Source organism: Formica exsecta, unplaced genomic scaffold (genome assembly GCF_003651465.1).
Source record: "Formica exsecta isolate Colony F162 unplaced genomic scaffold, ASM365146v1 scaffold191, whole genome shotgun sequence".
NCBI classification, from domain to species: Eukaryota; Metazoa; Arthropoda; class Insecta; order Hymenoptera; family Formicidae; genus Formica; species Formica exsecta.
This window is the reverse complement of record NW_021849211.1, coordinates 352,641-371,624: the sequence shown is the minus strand read 5'-3', so window position 1 is coordinate 371,624 and position 18,984 is coordinate 352,641. Positions and strand designations below refer to the sequence as shown.

Genomic DNA, 18,984 nt, shown 5'->3' with positions numbered 1-18,984 from the left:
TTGAGTTTAGTATTATTTGCGCTGATGATGGCCAAAAAAAGGGCCGAAACGTCCGCCTTTCGCGAATCATGTAATTAAAGAAATTCTCTAATTTTTTAATTTATTTTTTGGTTTAAATTATATACCTTTGCGCCCTAAAAACTGCGCGTGGCTCTTTTGCCTTTTTACTCGGATTTTACTTGATTTTAATCGTGTAAGAGCCTTACTTTTATATCTTTTTAATATTTTTGCTAGCCTATAGACAATTTGCTTATTTAATTTTTATAGTTTGTGGTCATATATAATAATTCATAAGTTATGTGTGAAAATTTATATAAATTTAATATTATAAAACACATATATTTATATATGCCATTTTATTAATACTCTAAATATAAAAAATACAGCCTTTTCTTTTTATCTCTATGGTTTATTATGTATATGTATTTGCATGATATTACAAATTTTGGAACAAAGTATTTAAGACAAGAGATAAAAGCAAAATTTTTGAAAATTTTAAATAAATTTTTAATTCTTTCAATGATGATCTTAACAAAATTTTTATCTGACAAGCATTTGCATAGATTACATGATATATCTCGCACGATATTCGTGTATAATACAATAGAAGTGTAATGGAAAAACACGGTATAATATTTCTTTCATCGCGCAGAATAAATAAGCGCAAACGTCAGATTCGTAGATCTCTGCTATTTGTTACCTCCGCGAAGCTGTCAGGCAAACATGTTTCTTGCGAAAAAATGAAAAAAGAAGCGCATCGAATACGTACATTTATTTAATGTTAGTTAGTGTTAGTATAGGTAAATGGAAATATATTTTCATGGTCGTAAAAGTCATACTTATAATTGAAGATGCAATTTCAGATGCTCAATATCATTAGGAATCGTAATTACTCGCAATTACTCGCAACTTGTTACTGGCTGTACATAACGTTATCATTAGCTCGAGATCGAGACGAGCAAAATTTAAGTTTGGTAAAATAAACTTCCGACCACTTCGTTTCTGCGCCATCCAAAGACGATCGCTTTAAGTACGTCGAAGTGCTAAACTTCACTTAATTGCAGGTCTCTGGGCGGTCGTGCACACGGGCGGCTTGGTATTGCCAGGTGTCATAGAGAAACAGACCAGCTCGATGTGGGAATCCATGTTGCGTCATAATCTGGTCGCTCCACTCAGAACAGCCAGAGTATTCATTCCTCTTTTGCGTATTAAGAGAGGTTCGTTAAATATACTTATTATAATATTAAAGAAACCATTGTCCGCCGCTATATGAAAGACTAAGAGTTTTTCATCTTACGCTTCAAAGAAAATAATTATTTTCTGAATAACGAGAAATATTTTTTCAAGTATATTGCTAATATTGCAATTAAAATTTTTTAATCAACATAGAGTTAAAATTTTTGCTTCTCGAGAAAGTGAGCTGCTCCTTTGAAAGCCGCGATATTGCATAATAGCGTATTTCTGCCTCGTATAATAAAGTAAAGCATCCGAGACTGATTATTCAGCGATATAGAAAAACCGTGCTATTCATTCTTTAAGCTACTTATCAAAAATATCTGTTCCCGCAAGGCCGCATCGTTCTTTTGGGTGACTCCGAGACGAGCTACGGCAGCAAGACGGGCTCCGGATTAGTGGCGTTCAGCGCATCTCGTCGGGCCGTGGAAGGTGCCGCCGAAGCGTTAAAAAGCGAATTACATTCCTCGGGCGTCGACGTTGTGCTTTTGAAACCGCCGCTCGTGAATCCCGTCATTCTTTATGCACCGCCCGTTCTCAAGACGTAAGTGCCTACCAAGTATCATCAGTTTATGATGCCTTGTTTTCGCGGACTAACAAAGACGTTAAGTCAGTTACATAGGCAGGCGGGCATCGCGTCTAAAAGTTTTGCAAGCTGCTTCATAGTTTCGAAATTTCACTCTCTCTCTCTTTCTTTCTCTATCTCTATATATCTGTTTTTAGATGCACCTAATTCTCGTTAATTCCAATTTTAGAAATTGGATTGTTATTCAGAGCCATTTATTCTTGAGTTAACTACATTTAGAAGTATAATAATCAGAATATAGTAAAAGATATCATTTTCTGTTGCTAGTATTGATAAGCGACGAAGAAAATATGGCCTCGTCTGTCGAGAATTAAATTCCAATCCAGAGAGCGTTAATATTACAAAGTCTTTAAAGTTCGTCTGCCTGCTGTGTCAATGCGTCCCGGCTTATGATGAAATTGGCTGTTACGAAGAGTATTTAATTATTTGCAGAGTTCCAGACGTGGAGTCTGGTGTAACAGCCTCGGAAGGGACGTGGACCGCTCCGCTATCGATTCATTCCATACGGAACGCCCTGATTCCTGCAATTACAACGTCATGCCCTGTGAACGTTTACGATATGTCCGTCAAGCCGCGACTCTTCTGTCGATAATCTCATTTATATTTTGTAAAAATAAAAAAAGATTGCAGAATGTAATAACGCGGAGGATTTCTTAAACCGATTGCGTAGTACATGATATACAATCGGGCATAGAAAGTACGGTAGATGCATGTTTTCTGCAGTGTCATTTGCATGGCACTGATATGCCATCCTACATGCCCTAAGGCATCATAACCGAGATTTTTCTCTCGCTTTCCACGTATGAAGATTGTCATTCTCTCACATGTTCGTCTCGCAAGCAATATCAGTTTCAAATTCTTGCTTGTTTTCCATCCATTGTGTATCATGTCTGCTGTCACGTTCTGTATCGATTCAAACAGATATTTAATAGAACAGCCAGTAATCTTCGTCACCGGTATAGAATAAGTTTGTATTACGGATAACTTTCTCTTAATATTGTGCGTTTTTCATTTCAAAGTCATTCTAATGCAATTTATAAGAATAAAATTATCCCAGAAATAACTACTATGTTTTCGTATATTTTGAAGCTACTAGATTGAAACTGGTGAGTTTATCTTCAATCGCGATGTTTAAATATTTGGTTGTGTGTTACGATTTCGCGAAGTGTATATGTATTCAAGAGGTTGAAACGGAAAATGTGTTTTACGTGAGAGATTCTATATAGAATTAGAAATGTTTTCACTCCTACATGTATAAATACATCAATCTATAATATAATATACATAGAATTTCCCATCAAAAACAGAATATCTGAAGAATTCCCCTAAGTTTAAAAATACGAGAAAGATATCAAAGATGTAATTTATATGATTTGTATAATTTGAAGAATAAGTGTGATGCAAGATTTATTATGATTATTATTTAAAAATGTTTTAAATCAATCACGATTCTTTTTAAATAGAAAAATAATATTTTCACTCTCTCCTTTCTTATACCTTATAGCTGACACTAAAACGAATTTATTCAGCGTCATAAAAATTCTTCCCGCTTTACATTTGCCTCTTTGAATTATATAAATTACATTTTTAATATTCTTCGTACCTTTAAATTTACAAGAGTTATTCAAATATTTTATTTCCAATAAACCATCCTATATGATTTCATCAGTCCTTCATGAAAACAATTTGTGTTTACAAAGTATAATTAAAATTGAATCTTTTGCCAATGAATTTATTTTTATGTGGAAACTATAAAATGTGTACAGAATTGGCACAAAATGAATTGTATTGAAATAGAAAGAAATCTATATGTACACATAATATTTTTTCTGCGATTACATACATAACACTGATATTTTTGTATATATGTTTTATCAAATTATATATATAAAATAATTTAGAAAAGCTTTTGTGTATATATGCTGTTTTATATAACGGTGATAGAAATATTTGAAATATAACTTATTTTTGCTATGTGTAATATATACAAATAATCTTCGATAATTAATTTTACTATGCTTTTAGGATAAAATTTATCATTTTTTGCAAGAAAATTGTATAGTCGATAAATGTGAGAGCTGCTGTTTAACTCATAATTACGTTCATTTTATTTAAGCGACAGTTGACTGTAACTTTCAAATGGAGTATTTAGCAAAACTCGAGCGAAATACTATGTAAAATCTTACGTAAAGAATGTCCATATTCTGAATATGTATATGTATATGTACTTTCTTTGAATAATTATAATTTTGTAATTAAACAAAAGTATATATATTTTATTTTATTAAACACTCTCTACGTTGGATACGTATAATCCTCGTGACTTTGATTGGCTATCATAGCACGAAAAATAATAATTCGTTGTGATAAAATATTTTCACTCGTTCAATGCTCGTTTAATTTGCGCGATATTTTGCTGGTGACAGTCAATTTTATAATTCGCTCGACGATCGTAATTATTCTGTTTGCGATACACAACTGGTAGTAATTAGAAGCTGCATATGTATTACCTTTCGCGTTGGTGGCAGTAGTTTCCATCACGAGTTTCGCGGATAACTTGCCAAACAACATTGTGAATAATTAATTTGTATGTAGCTTGTTGCGCAACGCAAATAATAAAATTTCGAAGTAAGATTAACGCGGCGCATAATGTTCTATGCATATACATCAAGTGTAAGTAATATTGCGCTTGTTATCATGTTGTCCTGTGACTACGCGCGGGAAATTAACGGATCTGCCTGTCGCTTCTGAGTTTTGCACAGGGTCGGAAAAGCAATGGCATTGGAAAATTGCGTGATGCAAGAACGGGCCGAGTAATCGAAAATTCTGCTGGCGCTTTCTCTGTGAGAATGCGAGCAAAAAACTCTGGTTCGCTGCATTGTGATTGCGTTATTTCTACGGTAGCGCAAATGAAAAATACTAATTGATTATTTCGGAAATTAGTATGTAATAAATAATTCCACAAGATGTCGTCGAAATCAATTGCATATCACAATAATTACTACAAAGTATATATAATCTTCTCTATTGAAAGATCCAAAAAGATACATCCACTCTTAAAAAAAGGCATGTGAAAAAGACATGTTAAAACTTTTTCGAATTCAAAAGAATAAGATTAAAATTATAGGAAAATGTAATAATTATATATATAATATATAAAATAAAAATTTAATCTGTTTTTTAATTAATTTACTTTACATATCAGTGATATTTTAACAATAAATATTCTGAGGTATGTCGTCTTTTATTATTGCAATTTCTAAAGTTGTCTATCATAAATATACAAGTTATTTCTCAAACTCGCGTGAAATTGATTAGCTATTCCAATCAGAAATTATCTGGATGAACGCATTAATATAATCATGCTCGAAATTCATAGCCCTGACAAAAGGTACTGTTATTGATCATTATGTTAGAACAGATATTTGACATACAATCTCATTGACAGATTACAATTCTATCAATGTCGCGTACATCACACGAGTGCACGCAAATCAGAAAGAGAAAGACAGGAAGAGAGAGAAACGCAATAAATTTTCAATAAATTATATTGCAGTATATCTGGCTATTCAACCGATGTATTGGCATACGTTTGTTTTGCTGTTTACAATCTCGGTTGTGTTTTATCGTTTATTAATTTTACAACTCTGAAATGTTCATAGTTCTCTCTCCTTTTTGTATCGAACTTCAAATCGATAAAACTCAACTGAAATGAACGAATTAGAAATCATCGAATTTTACGAATAGTTATTATATCGCAATATCAAAATATTTTAAGAAATTTTAAGAAATTTTTTATTCAAGAACTACAAAGAATTCTTTTACAAGTAAGAAAAGGTCTTGTTCTAGTAAAAACAGTTTCTTTCAGATGTATACTACAAACTGTTCTTTTTCATATTTGAAGAAAGTTTTAAAGTATACGAGACATTAAGAATTTATATCCAAGTCTTCTATTTATTCCTACACTGTTTGTACAATAAAAAGCGCTGATAGATCAAGAGTAGAAATAGACATGAAAATTAATATATATTATATACATTTATTATTTCCAAGCCATTACTTCCTCGTAAAAGCGCTACGGCAATTCGCATCTGACAGTGACGAAGATCGGGGTTGTGCCGGGAGGTCGTTGTTTCAAAGAATTATTATCATTTCCCTGACCCGACCGGTCACACACCTCTCACAGCGCGGTATCGGGACCAACTGCAGGCAAACGAATTAATGGTTAAAAGGGACCGTTTTTGGCTACTCGTGGGGGTGGCCGTCGCTATATAAAACGATCCCCGTTCTTTTCGCTCTTGAAACAAGTCCATCGGCGATTTTCGTAAAGGAAGAAGCATGGCCTTTGTGAAGGTAAACTAAAGTCGATAGTATGATATTCGTTACCGCGAGTTGATACGTTACGGGCACGAACGCGAAACGTGTTACACACTACGGCGGACGCTTTGAACGCAACGGAAATTCCTGTTGTTAGCAGGTCGGTCGAAGGCATGCACACGTCGCTTATAATTACGTATTCTTGCGAACAAAATTGTGTGGAAGGTGTTGCGAATCTTTTGTGCGCACGTTACGGTCGGTGATGTCGGAATAATTGCGGATTCCGGAAAGTATTACTGTAGAAAATGTTACGATGCGCGAAATTTTCCGCACTAAAAATGAGTTTTAGTTCAACAACCGTTATATAAAGCGATGAAATAACGATTAAGAGGGAAATATAATATATTCGATAAATCAAATTCAATTCAAAATTATAAATCAATTGCTAACATAAAAAATATAAGTGTTAATGTAATTAAAGTCAATAATCATTAGCTCTAAATGATAAATAACTTTCTATAAAATTCTACATATGTTAATAAATAATAAATGTTACATTAAAATCGTGATTTATAAATTTAAATACTAATGGTAATTACATTAAAATTTTATTGCAAATAATTATTATAATATCATATTGATAAAAATATTATAGAAATATTATATAATAATGTTAATGAGTGTACATTCCTCACATATATACAATATAATATTTATATATAATAAATTGTTTTCTAAAAAATTTTATATGTGTGTTTAAAAGTTTCGAAATTAAACCACAAAATGTATTGCCGTAATTAGAAAAATGGCATTATCTTACTTAAAGTTTTCAGCATTCTTGCCTATAATATTTATGCAGTACATGTAGCAATTTCTTTAAGGTTAAAATATATAGATTAAATAAGAACTTAAAAAAGCAATATTGTATAATGGTTATACTTAGTGAGAGAAGATTGCATAAAAAAATGCTCTATCCATCTTCATAAGATCATTTATAAAACGTTACAATACAAACTTATCGATCTTTTGCTCATCTCTCGCAGAGATGCTTTTTTATATTATAAGTTAAGTGAGTAAAAAAGGTCAGATTAAAAATAATACAATGAAGCAAAATAAATATAATATACTATAATTTAAAGCAATATTTAATGTACGTAGTAAATCGAAAAATATTCCACACTAATAATGAAATTATAATAAAGGTCGCATCTTTCAAGTAGCCAGAAATTTCTTTGAATGGCACATTTTACCGCGAAAAAGCTCTCTCTTTGATATCCAATTTGCGGGAAGTGGACGAATATTAACCTTTCATGATCTCCGCGCTCGGGCAAAAGACTACAACGTATAACGTGAAGAATAACACGAAGGGCTCAGCACTTTTACCTGGCCGCGGGCGTCGGTCCCCCAGCTACAACTCGGTCGGATCGATCCAATTTCAAGTTTCGCCGATCTCATCGACCGACGAAGGGCGGATCGCGAAAGCTTCCGTAAAACGAATCGCCGGTACCATGCCGCGTTGAACAAAGTATCGCGCAGTCGTGACCGTAAAGTACGAGCGCGGCGTGTTTTGGAGGTCTTTATGTGGTCGCTTAAAAGCGTCTCTCTCCCTCCCTCTCTCTCTCTCTCTTTCGGGGCACAAATCAGTTCTGGCGAACATATTCGGGGACGGAAGAATAATAGCAGGTTTCTTTTTTTCGCCCCCTCCGATATTTTTTCTACCACGCGGAGCGTCGTAGAGACGATGAAAATGAATTTTGCTTTCCGCGCGCGTGGTCCTTTCGATTAGATTTAAAGGATTAACTTTTCCAATTATTCGCGGCCACCAATTTGCCTTTAACAGCGAACGGTACTTCACGGGCAACATTCCCGGCCGCTTACACAGGACGCCTGAATTGTTCCTCGTCGCTTTACAGAAATTGATTGTCCACGTTGTCTTCGTCGCTGTCGTTGTTAAGGACTTTCCCAGGATGTACGAGGAAGATGCGGTAAGTAAATGTCTCTCTCGCTTAATTCGTGAAATCGATCACTTGAAGAGGCAATTATACCTGTTGGTGGAAGAAATATAGATTCGCGCGCAATTATCCTTGTACTCTCACAGGTTAAAAATAATTGCTTAAATTTTTGGATGAATTGCTTTAAACGGAATAAAATTTTTCCAACGTATATTACATTTTTTTCAGATTAATGATACGTCATTATGAGAAGGTATCTTAGAAAGATAAGCATAAATATATCAATAGTATATATACAATATTATAAGGCTAATTTTTTGTATCGCTTCTGATATTTTTAATATTAAAAATAAAATTAAACAGCTAAAGATTGCTATTAAAAATATCTTCTTGATATTATTTATAGTATCTTGTTAATTATTTATAGTATCTTGTTAACATTAAGATTACTGCAAAGTATTGATGTAACAACCCCAGGTATGTATTGCACAACACTGATTCAGGATCAGTGAGGGAGCGCAATGTAACTCGATCTCGCGCTCTTAATTAGAATCTCGAAGTAATTGGATACCAGTTTGGTTCTTAATTAGAACTAGGAGAGAAGAAGGAACAGATTTGTTTTCTTGCCCGAACTTGCGGTCTGTTGAGTACATCCGCCACTTTTCTGGCTCGCTCCGCAAAAACGCAAGAGTTTCTTCGCGGTCGCTAATATCCGCATGCGCCTGTTGAATTTAATTGTGACTGATACTGAGAAAGGAGGATGAGAGTTTATTACATTCTCGTTGGGAAGCTAGGTAGCAAAGTCGGCGAATGAAATGCACAGAGCTTACAGCAAAGCTATCCCGATACGACCCGGGAAACGTGTAAATGTCTGCGTGAACGCAAATTTAATTGAAACGTATAGGAACACAAGAGTTTCTATTATATCTTCATTCAGCGTAAATACCATTTCTGTGTGCTTTGTATAAGAAATATTATTTACATGTGCATTGGACACCGATAGAAGTAACTATGTTATTACTCTATATTACTTTGACAAATATATCGTCAAGAATGCCACGAATTATGCATTTTCTTCCATAGTTGTGCAGAAATTAATTAAAAAACTTCTGATTAATTAGTCAATCTACTTCCAAAGTTATTGAGTATATTCTCGATTGTATACTTAAACTTTCTCAATACTTTTATATGCCATAAAATTAATCAAACACATTTCAAAATCTACAATTTCACGCCTCGCGTGGGAACGCGACATAATAATATTATAAAATAAAAAATATATAGCAAATTTTAAAATCATCAAAGAAAATGCGAACATTATGTCTAACAAGATATATGGTGTTCCAATCTATTTCTATATCAAAATTGCATCAACGTTGGAATATCAGGATCCATTTTTTAATTTTCGAGGTAAAATCCTCTTTCGAAATTCACTCCCGGTTTTACCGCAACAGCGTGATTTCGTTTCATCAGAGCGGCTATACTCATGCTTGATTTCTGCTGACTAAATGCGGCGAGTTGGCCGATCGCTCTCATCAGCAGGGGCCGCAACATGTTTTTATCTAGTCACGTTTCCGCGCACGCGTCTTCGACCTCTCGAGTCAGCAACCGGCTCAGGCTGTCGAAAAGCGGTAGAAGCGCAAAATTCACCGACAGCAGGCAGGAAAACGATTGCCGAGTCGAGAGAGAGAAAGCCGAAATTCCGTGCTTGAACAATCGCGACGAACGGGATTGGGGTCGTTCTATAAGGAGATCGGTTGGTCATTGTGTTATACCGACCCGGACCCGACCAATTTTGTTGCCAATTTCGTTGCCAATCTCGTTGCCAATCTCGTCGGTTTCTAACGCGGATAATCGCATCGCGCAAACGCTTCGACAATTTCTATTAAGTTCTCTTAGCGGGGAGACTACGTTTGTGTAGGTTTCCGTTGAGATGGAAACGTTGAATTTCTCTGAGCGAGCGCCCAAAGCTGACTGCGAAACAACATTTCCGAGCTTATAATCTTCGTCCTCGGTTTCGTCTAACAATCAGTTCGAATTGTTACTGTTGCTATCGTCACTATAATAATAAAAAAATAGTCATAATAATAGAATAAAAGTAGTAATAAAAGAAGAAGGCAAGTGATGTTATGAATGATGGGATAAAACTTTCTTTTCTTTTATTTTGGAAATAAAAGCAAAACTAACTTTGTCTCGAACGCTTTTAAAGATTAAAAAAATAAATGATATATGTAAATAAAAGTACACTAGAAGATGCTATGCAGATCTCATGGCTAAAATTATAAAACTAAATAATAAATATCGATTATAAACTTTGTACTAAAAGTTCCATTATCTTTTTAATATTGAATTTTTTAATTATTTTTAGTTATTAATGCTAAGAATTTAATAATTATTCGATAAGCGGCAATTGTATTAATAGAGAAATAATATAATGGTCGTATTTTTTAAATTTCACATTAGTTATATTATTGAAGTATAATAATATTTCTCATGCACCTTTCCAGCGAATAGATATCCTTATTCGATATCTCACTGTCTTATATAAAGCCACTGTAATGCCAAACATATTGCTCGTGGCTTCTTGCCGTTGATCACTAATCTATTGTAAGACCATGTTATCTATATTAATTATTGGTACAGTGAGTTCAGGCTACTGATTACTCGTTTCAGCTATATTAGGTTAGGCATAAAATATTAAATCATGTTAAACATAACATTGATAATTACTATTACTGCATCAATATAATTTACTGCTTTACCAAAACTATATTTGTAAAAACCAGCGCAAACATTATATTGAATCAGTCAAATAATCACAAAAGATAATAAATTAAATCAGATTAAATGATATAAAGAAGACGTAAACCTTGAATATCATTAATCTAACGTCCCATAAGTGCATACATACGCGCACGCACGAAGCCGATGCAACGTTCCGCGTATAAATGCGCGTTGCAACGCCCGGCGCGGATCGATACGGTCGCAAATTACTGAAGCAAATGGACGGATTGACGGAGTTGACTGCGTGAAACAGTCTCTTTCTCGGGCATGCGACAGCTTCGAGGGTAGTTAGAATATACTAAATATATAATAAACAACTGAAACTGCTTCGCGAAAAGTGACGGTATATTTAGCGGGAAGATCATGCCAATTGTCTCGCTTTTAGCCCGATTTTATTTTAACAACGTACAACAGAAGTATCTTTTGATCCACACAATCGAACAATCGAAGGCTTTACTTTATTTGGTGCATCGGATATGCCCGGTAACATGCGTTCACTTTGTCTTTCTGTCGGCGATAGAGTTATGGATGAGAAGGTTAAATCTCTGGTATCAAGCGTATCATATGAGATTTAGATTTCACGATGGCAACACACATAACACATTTGTGGCGTCGATCAGTTATTGTAACGCGTGGCTTAAGCGCGATGTAACGTGATGAGAAATTTTGCGATAATGAAGCTACTTGTTACATAAATCTTAAGAATGATAGCGAAACCATTATGATACTAAACAGTAATTAGTGATTTAAATGATCTTAATAATTTAACAACAGATAATTGTTATTTTTATTTCCGGAAAAAGATACAATGTTTATTCCATTATCAAAATTACTCTTTCTCTCTTTCTCTCTCTCTCTCTCTGACTTATCTAAAAATTGATATCTTAGCGGATCTGCACAAAAGAAATCATTGATATGATATCTATTTCTGCTACATATAATGTATAATAGATCAGTATATTTTTTAAAATTGACTTAATTAGTATTCTTGTAAATATCTCATCTTTATTTAATTTTCATTTAAAAACTTTTTATTTCTTGAGAAAGATTTATTTAGTAAATAATCAAAATTAAATATTTTATACGAAATCAAATAGACTCAAATTATTTTATTAAAAAAAAAATGATAATTAAAAACTAGTATTGAAAAGATCATAAAAGAATTTAATTTATCTAAAAAATCCTAAAAAATGATCTGAAATGTTTATAATTATCTAAGAACAAATTATTTAAAAAATTTAGATTTTTTGACAAATAAAAAATCAACACTACTGTATGTATGTGTTTGTGTGAGAAAATTACTTTTCTTTACATCTTGAACAGTTCATCGTCATATTCAAATATTTTTTTCGCGTTTTATCCCCCACTATGACTCCCACTATGATAAAAACAAATTGTTTCGTGAGACATTGAGAAAAAGTCTTCTATGACACAATCGATAGAGCGAAATCGATTATGACTCTAGTGAAACCAGGCATTCACATGCATGGCATTCACTATAAAGGCGTTTCATCGCAGGAATACTTAATCTTATGCATAGGAAGGTGATTGGTTCACGTTGTGCTTTTTGTCACTCTCGCAGGAACCGTTCTGTACGTCTACTAAATAACAGTGGCGAAATTCTCCGGACAAAAACGATCGCTGGCGCGCGCTATATAAACCTCCATCAATACCGACAAGCGTATCATTCGCATTTAGGAATCACAAAACATTGGAAACATGGTCATAAAGGTTTGTATCAGTCTCTATGTTCAATTGATGATTGATCGAAGACGAGTATTATAGTCTATAATTGCAATATATTTCTGAGTATTTAATATTTACATAAATCTTTATAAATGTTAAAAATGCTAAGAATATTTTTACGTTGTTATATTTTAGAATATCTATTGACTAGTTTGACTTATAAATGAATAAATCTGATATTAAGACTTTTAATAATCTATTTTAATGATGACTGCGCGCGCTTTTACAGAATAATTTCCATGTTGCATTCAGTATATCTTTAATATTGTATCTTGGTATCTTACGTTTTACTTCATTGCAACTGTTATTTTACTGTTAATTTTACGGCAACTGTTTTCGCATCTTAAACATTATTAAATCATGGAAATTTGTTTATCGCAATTCGCCATTCATAAAATAAAAGCCTCTACTTATATCCGACCGTAGAAAAATATTAGATATTAAAATACGTTTCCTTTTTCATATAAGAGTATATATATGTAATTAGCAACAATTTTTGTCAGCAGTTTGTCCCACTGTTAGCTACATTGATCTTCGTAGAGATACAAAGTGGAATGACAGAACACGCTCACAGTTTCGCACATTTTTATGGACCAATCAAAGGACCCGGCGAGGAAATAATTGTCCACGATAAACACGGTCATCAACAAGTAGATTACGTCGCGCATCCCAAGTATGAGTTCGCGTATGGCGTCGAGGATCATCACACTGGCGATTATCATGGACAGAAAGAGCACAGAGACGGTAAGCTGAATTTGTAATTTACATAAAGTCAGATAACAATTTGTTTGCAGACACCGAATTAAAAGATAGCTCATTATAAACGCTTTGTAAGCGAAACATAATAATTAATTATTAGTATTATCTCTTGTTCTTATATTAAAGGAAATATAAATATTATTATTTTATATATGCTTTTTACTTTTTTCAGTCATTTCTGAACGGTAAATTGAACATCGTAAATTATTCAACACAAATTTTATTAAAATTTATGTAACTATGCAAAAAATTGAATTTTTTTATGGTGTTTGCGCAATAGCTTGGAAAATGCTGCGGTTGCTAAAGTTTCTGAAAATTTCGATCAAAGTTTGTTTGGCGGATCTTGGCGAGAGATATTCGAAAGCGCAACTCTGAATCGCAATAAGTCGAGCGAAGAGGCGGCGCATTTATAAACTTATTTCTTTTTTCTTTGCTTTTTACGTTTTTTTTTGCATCTAACACAATGGCCGCACTGTGATAGTTAAAGGTTATAAATAATGGGATCGGATTACAGGGTAGTACGCTTTAACTCGCGCGCTTCATTTTAATTAAACATTGTGGCGGTAGTCGTATATTGACATGTAACATAATATGTGGACGGCACACACATGTATCACGTTAATATCGATGATACGCGTCTCTAATTCTCTACAATAAATGCACTCTGGCGAATGGTTAGCTATAACGCTGGTTGCGCAGGTTCATGTTACAAGTATTTTTTTTTTTTTTTTTGCTCGCAGGGGAAAAGGTCACCGGTGAGTACGTCATCAAGGAACCGGGCGGTAACACCAGGACCGTGACTTACCATATCGATCCGCACGGAGGATTTTTTGCTCATGTTCACAATTCCGGTGGTAATAATCACCACGGCGGTACGTACGGCGGTCATGGACAGGAGTATCACTGAAAACATTAAAATTTTAAATCTGATGTATAAAAAAACACTTATCTTATGTTATCTCTCTTTTGTTATAATTGCTGAATAAATATTTGCTATTTCTAAGTTTTACTTTCATTTTGATCTGTTTACATCCATAAAAATTATAAAAATACGAGAAATCTATCTACATATATAAGTTGTGTTACAGTTTCCTATATTATATATCCTAATGATATATAGAAAAAAAAAAAGATTCGTAATGAGAAAGGTATATAGTAACATAAAAGAACTTACTTCTCATATAAAAATTTTGATATGCACCAAATTTATCTTGGAAGAAATATTTCAAAATATTTTTTTTTGGAAAGTTATCGCGTGCGAATTATCATATATATCAATACGTATACGAAATTTTCTGAAACTGTTATATTGGTTTTCAGTTAAATATTTCTAAGAAAGTTTATAAATTAAGTCCTAAATTAAATTATCTTTATAAAAATGTCTGGAATTAATATAGAATCTTGTTATATATTTTCTTGATTTTCAGTTCGTCAAGACTTTTTAATTATTAACGTTACATAACTTCATAAAATTATTAAATTATATTTTATATTTCTATTACAGACGCTATTTTGACTTTGTTTATGTAATCGAAAGTGTTATTACTTATGGAATAACAATGGCAATTCGGAAGTGAAGGCAGAACAAATAAATGGACAGATTGCGTGTATATAGGTCTAGCTCAATGAGCGAGCGAGGTATTCTAAGCTTCGGCGAACATATTGGGTCACGTATTGAGACTAGCGCGATCGCTATCATGCGAATAGACTAGCAGAAATTGAATTGCACTTGCGAATATACGTGGTATTGAATAGCGTATAATTTCCGTTATCGCATTAAAAAGTACATGCTAAAAGAAGAATTGAAGTAATTTAAAAGCTGTATGATTGTTGACCCTCTCGAGCCGCGGTTTCATATCTGAGAGGAGATGTCTCGCTGTTTACTTTAAATTAGAGAAGAAAGAAACTTTTTGTGAATAAAAAAATTTACGTTATACTTTAATCTGTATTCTTACGTTTGATATAAATCTTTAATACGAGATGATTCGCTTATTCACCTATTAACAATTTTCTTTATAAATATATTGCTATTATTCTTAATATTTTGATAAGCATGCAGTCTTATAGAATCATAGATTAGCTAAATATTAATTTTAGAAGGACATTTTAGGGACACACATTTTATTATTCTTTTTATTATCAACTATTTAATATTTAATAATAAACAAATATTTTATATATAATCTGAGTTTTTAAAATAATTAATAATTATAAAGATACATTTTAGAATTTGAAAGAAAATTATTGAATGTCTGAATAATCGATGCGACACTACATTTTAAAAATAATTTTAAAAAAGTTATTGATTATAGGATATATATTAAGTCTAAAAATTGTTAATAAAATAAAAATTACTTTATGTATAAGATAGGCATATCTGTGAGACGTAATTTTAGTCGCTAGTTCGGCTAAAGCTCCACGATTAAAAGGATGAAATTAAGATGCCGTTCTCTTTGAGCTGGGTGAGATGCAACACAGAGAAAGAGAACATCGTTCCTCGGAGGATGAGCCGAGCTTAAATGTCGAGGAAGCTATCACGCGACTTATAGCTGCGTCTGGCATCAAACAACACATTAATTTTTCACGGCACATTAGAGATGCGTTTCAAAATTAACCCGGTGCATGCACCATCGACTTTCAAAGGCAAGTGTTCAAGTATATAAAAATGTATAAAACAACTTTATAAGAATGTCTAAAATAAATTAACATTTGTTTATAAATTCTTCTGACAATATTGTTAAATTGATTATTCTACACACAAAAGAGTTTGGATCGAGCTGTTCTTGATAATAGTTATAATAATAGATTAATTCAAGTTTTGTATAAATATAATGATTTATTGCACTATTATATTATAAATAAGATAAGTTATACCTAATTAATTTAATACCACTTTGATTTATTTAAAAAAAAATGTCTATACAAACAATTTATTCATAAAAAAATAGTGTCGCCTGCATTTGTAATTGCATATACAATTTATACACATATTAATATCAAAATAACCACCGCGAAAGTAATCAATATAAGAATATTGTGTATTGCGCAATTCCATCAACTCTGATTGTAATTTCATGCGAAAATTCGTTCTAGAATAACTCACCGCGAATGCATTCGAGTTCTATATATTACTATGATTGATTATATGAGAGGAAAATAAATGTCACAGAGATGATATATAAACAAACAAAATATATGGAAGTCTCATAGTCTCAATGATTTCATTTGTGTGAATGATAACACAAATCTCTCTGTATTAAGGCTGTCTTCTCCCTTCTTTTTCTTATTTATTTATCTATTTCTTTTTTATACGTAGTTTACTACCGCACGCATGCCTACAATCGTGGTTACGGTAAAATTGCCTTCGATTCGTTCGCACAAGTGATAAATGAAATTTCGCACATTTTCACTCGTGGCAAAGAGACACAGACAATTTCCGAAACTACTTTTTCTCTCTAGCTTTGCAAGCAAGGTAATTTTATCAGCATGTGTTATTTCGGTCACCACATAGAGAGTCACTCTTCCTTCCCTTTCGATTTCCTCAATACCTTGACGCCGCCTTGCGAACACTGGCTAATCTACAGGGTTGGATCGCATTGTTCGGGTTCTGCAAACTCAAAAGGGATGAAAGCAATGTCAGTGGAAATCACTCAGCACGACAAAGCATTTACATCGGCAGCATTTTTGGAAACAAATAAAGAAAATCTCTTTATTTTTATATCAATCTTTTAAAATTCTTTCTTTATATTTAAAAAAATATACCGTGCAAAATAAAAAATAATACAAGACTGAGAAAAGCCTTAAAAAATATAAATAATTTGACATAAAAATAAAAAAATAAAAATATATTAATTTTTATTTTTCCACGTATAAACAATTTCTTAAAACAACAATCTAAATATTAAATATCTATCATAATTATATTCTTCGTCATCAAATATATCTTATTTTATATATATCGGTGTAAATATTTTACTAAATATTAAGAGCAATTAAATTAAATTATGAATGATGAAGGCTAAAGAATGATAAAATTTGATGAATATTTAGGTAAAATATAATTGCAAAATATAAAGATTTTCCATTAATTTACTTAATTAATTCCTTGCCATGTAATAGATTTGAAGAGCTCCAAAATACGCAGACGTGACATACATTCGTCGATAAGGATTTTTATTTACACGGTCTTTAATTCGGCCCTGAACACTGAGACATAGCGTTCTGTCAAGCGTATTGCCATATTCAGGTCTCGTCACGTAAGAGGAATGGGGACGAGTTGTCGGAAACAGCCGGTGGCAATAATGCGAGATGGACGTGATAGGGTGCGATCGATTTTCTCGATCTCGTGGGAATAAAGTCCTTATTATTCCGACGGGTAAGGCGCTCCCACGCGAAGAGGCGTTGTGTGTTATTCGATTCTAGCCGGCGCAGCTCATTCTTTCTCGAATCCACATATAGCCGCTCTCTACTACCATCACCCCTTATTTCCTTAGCCTACTTCGCGGCCGTAAAAATCCAATTCATCTCGGGACACTGGACAGGAATAAGAGTATTCCGGCAATGTCGTTCTCGTCGCGCCCGTACGGCATAACAAAACCGCTGCGCGTCGAATCTCGAGTCAGGAAAGAAATCCGGGCGGTCGAAAGTCGTTATCGTCAAAGCCAATTCGGCGAGTTCACCACGACTATAAATCTAAACATGACCCTACGCAGGGTGTTCGGTAAATCATGGTATGTACAACCGGCGAGGAAGTGCTTCCTCGTGAAAAGACAGCTAAAAATCACAGAATAAATTTTTCTCATCGGTTGTGTGGAATTTTTAAGAGAAATAATTTTATGAGTGCAAAAAATAGCGCATTATACATATTTTTCTAATCGTAAACTTCAAGTATTGTAAAAAAAAAAGATAATACATTTTTGAAATCTGTATACAATTATGAAAAATCCAATGATAAGGATATTTCAAATATGCACTGTTATGTAATTTGATTCTAAATATTAATAAAATAATTATTTTAAAATTAACTGTTATTTATTTAATACTAAATTAACAAATACAGTTAATATGGTTTAAGAAAAAGAATTTAAAAAACGTAAAATGTAAGGAAAAATTGCATTTTGGCTTTTACAAATATGTAAAAATAATAAATCAAATAATTTATTTTTTATACAATAAAAGAAATTATTATTTTAATTGATATTATGATTTTATATATAAACTATTTATAATGAAGAAAATAATTTACGTATAAATACCTTTATATGCATATATTTTCTACTTTAGATTCTATTGGGTTGAATGGAAAGTTCGTTCTGTTTTTATTGATATTATGATTTTATATATAAACTATTTATAATGAAGAAAATAATTTACGTATAAATACCTTTATATGCATATATTTTCTCCTTTAGATTCTATTGGGTTGAATGGAAAGTTCGTTCTGTTTTTTACTAAGAGATGAAGACCGAAGAAACGGCACGAACTTTCCGTTCAACCTAATACAATAACTTTGATCTCATTTGAAAGATAATTTAATTCTCTACAACTTTTGTTTCGGTACTTTTTGTTAAAAGACGCATACTTTCCCTGATATTTGTAAAAATGTAA

At 32.7% G+C, this 18,984-nt stretch overlaps 2 protein-coding genes across 2 annotated transcripts in view; both read left to right on the top strand.

Annotated features, from left to right (window-relative positions):
- Positions 1 to 4,079, top strand: part of LOC115233852 (D-beta-hydroxybutyrate dehydrogenase, mitochondrial) — a 29,540-nt gene extending 25,461 nt beyond the window's left edge. Inside the window, exons 5-7 of the mRNA XM_029804465.1 lie at positions 1,065 to 1,217; positions 1,570 to 1,777; positions 2,252 to 4,079. Of these exons, the coding sequence (XP_029660325.1) occupies positions 1,065 to 1,217; positions 1,570 to 1,777; positions 2,252 to 2,411 (521 nt within the window). The 3' untranslated portion in view covers positions 2,412 to 4,079. The remainder of the gene's footprint in view (positions 1 to 1,064; positions 1,218 to 1,569; positions 1,778 to 2,251) is intronic.
- Positions 4,080 to 5,181: 1,102 nt separating this feature from the next.
- Positions 5,182 to 14,284, top strand: LOC115233897. Its single transcript, XM_029804531.1, has 4 exons — positions 5,182 to 5,210; positions 7,977 to 8,121; positions 13,125 to 13,362; positions 14,118 to 14,284. Exons 1-4 carry the CDS (start codon positions 5,182 to 5,184, stop codon positions 14,282 to 14,284), a joined length of 579 nt encoding a protein of 192 aa, XP_029660391.1.
- Positions 14,285 to 18,984: the final 4,700 nt, after the last annotated feature.

Bases quoted from the DNA above. Each gene is read 5' to 3' on its own strand.
- LOC115233897 (XM_029804531.1), top strand. From the start codon at position 5,182: ATGCTCGAAATTCATAGCCCTGACAAAAG. The intron at 8,122-13,124 runs GTAAGTAAATGT...TTTTGTCAGCAG, and splicing joins GGATGTACGAGGAAGATGCG to TTTGTCCCACTGTTAGCTAC. The intron at 13,363-14,117 runs GTAAGCTGAATT...TTTTGCTCGCAG, and splicing joins ACAGAAAGAGCACAGAGACG to GGGAAAAGGTCACCGGTGAG.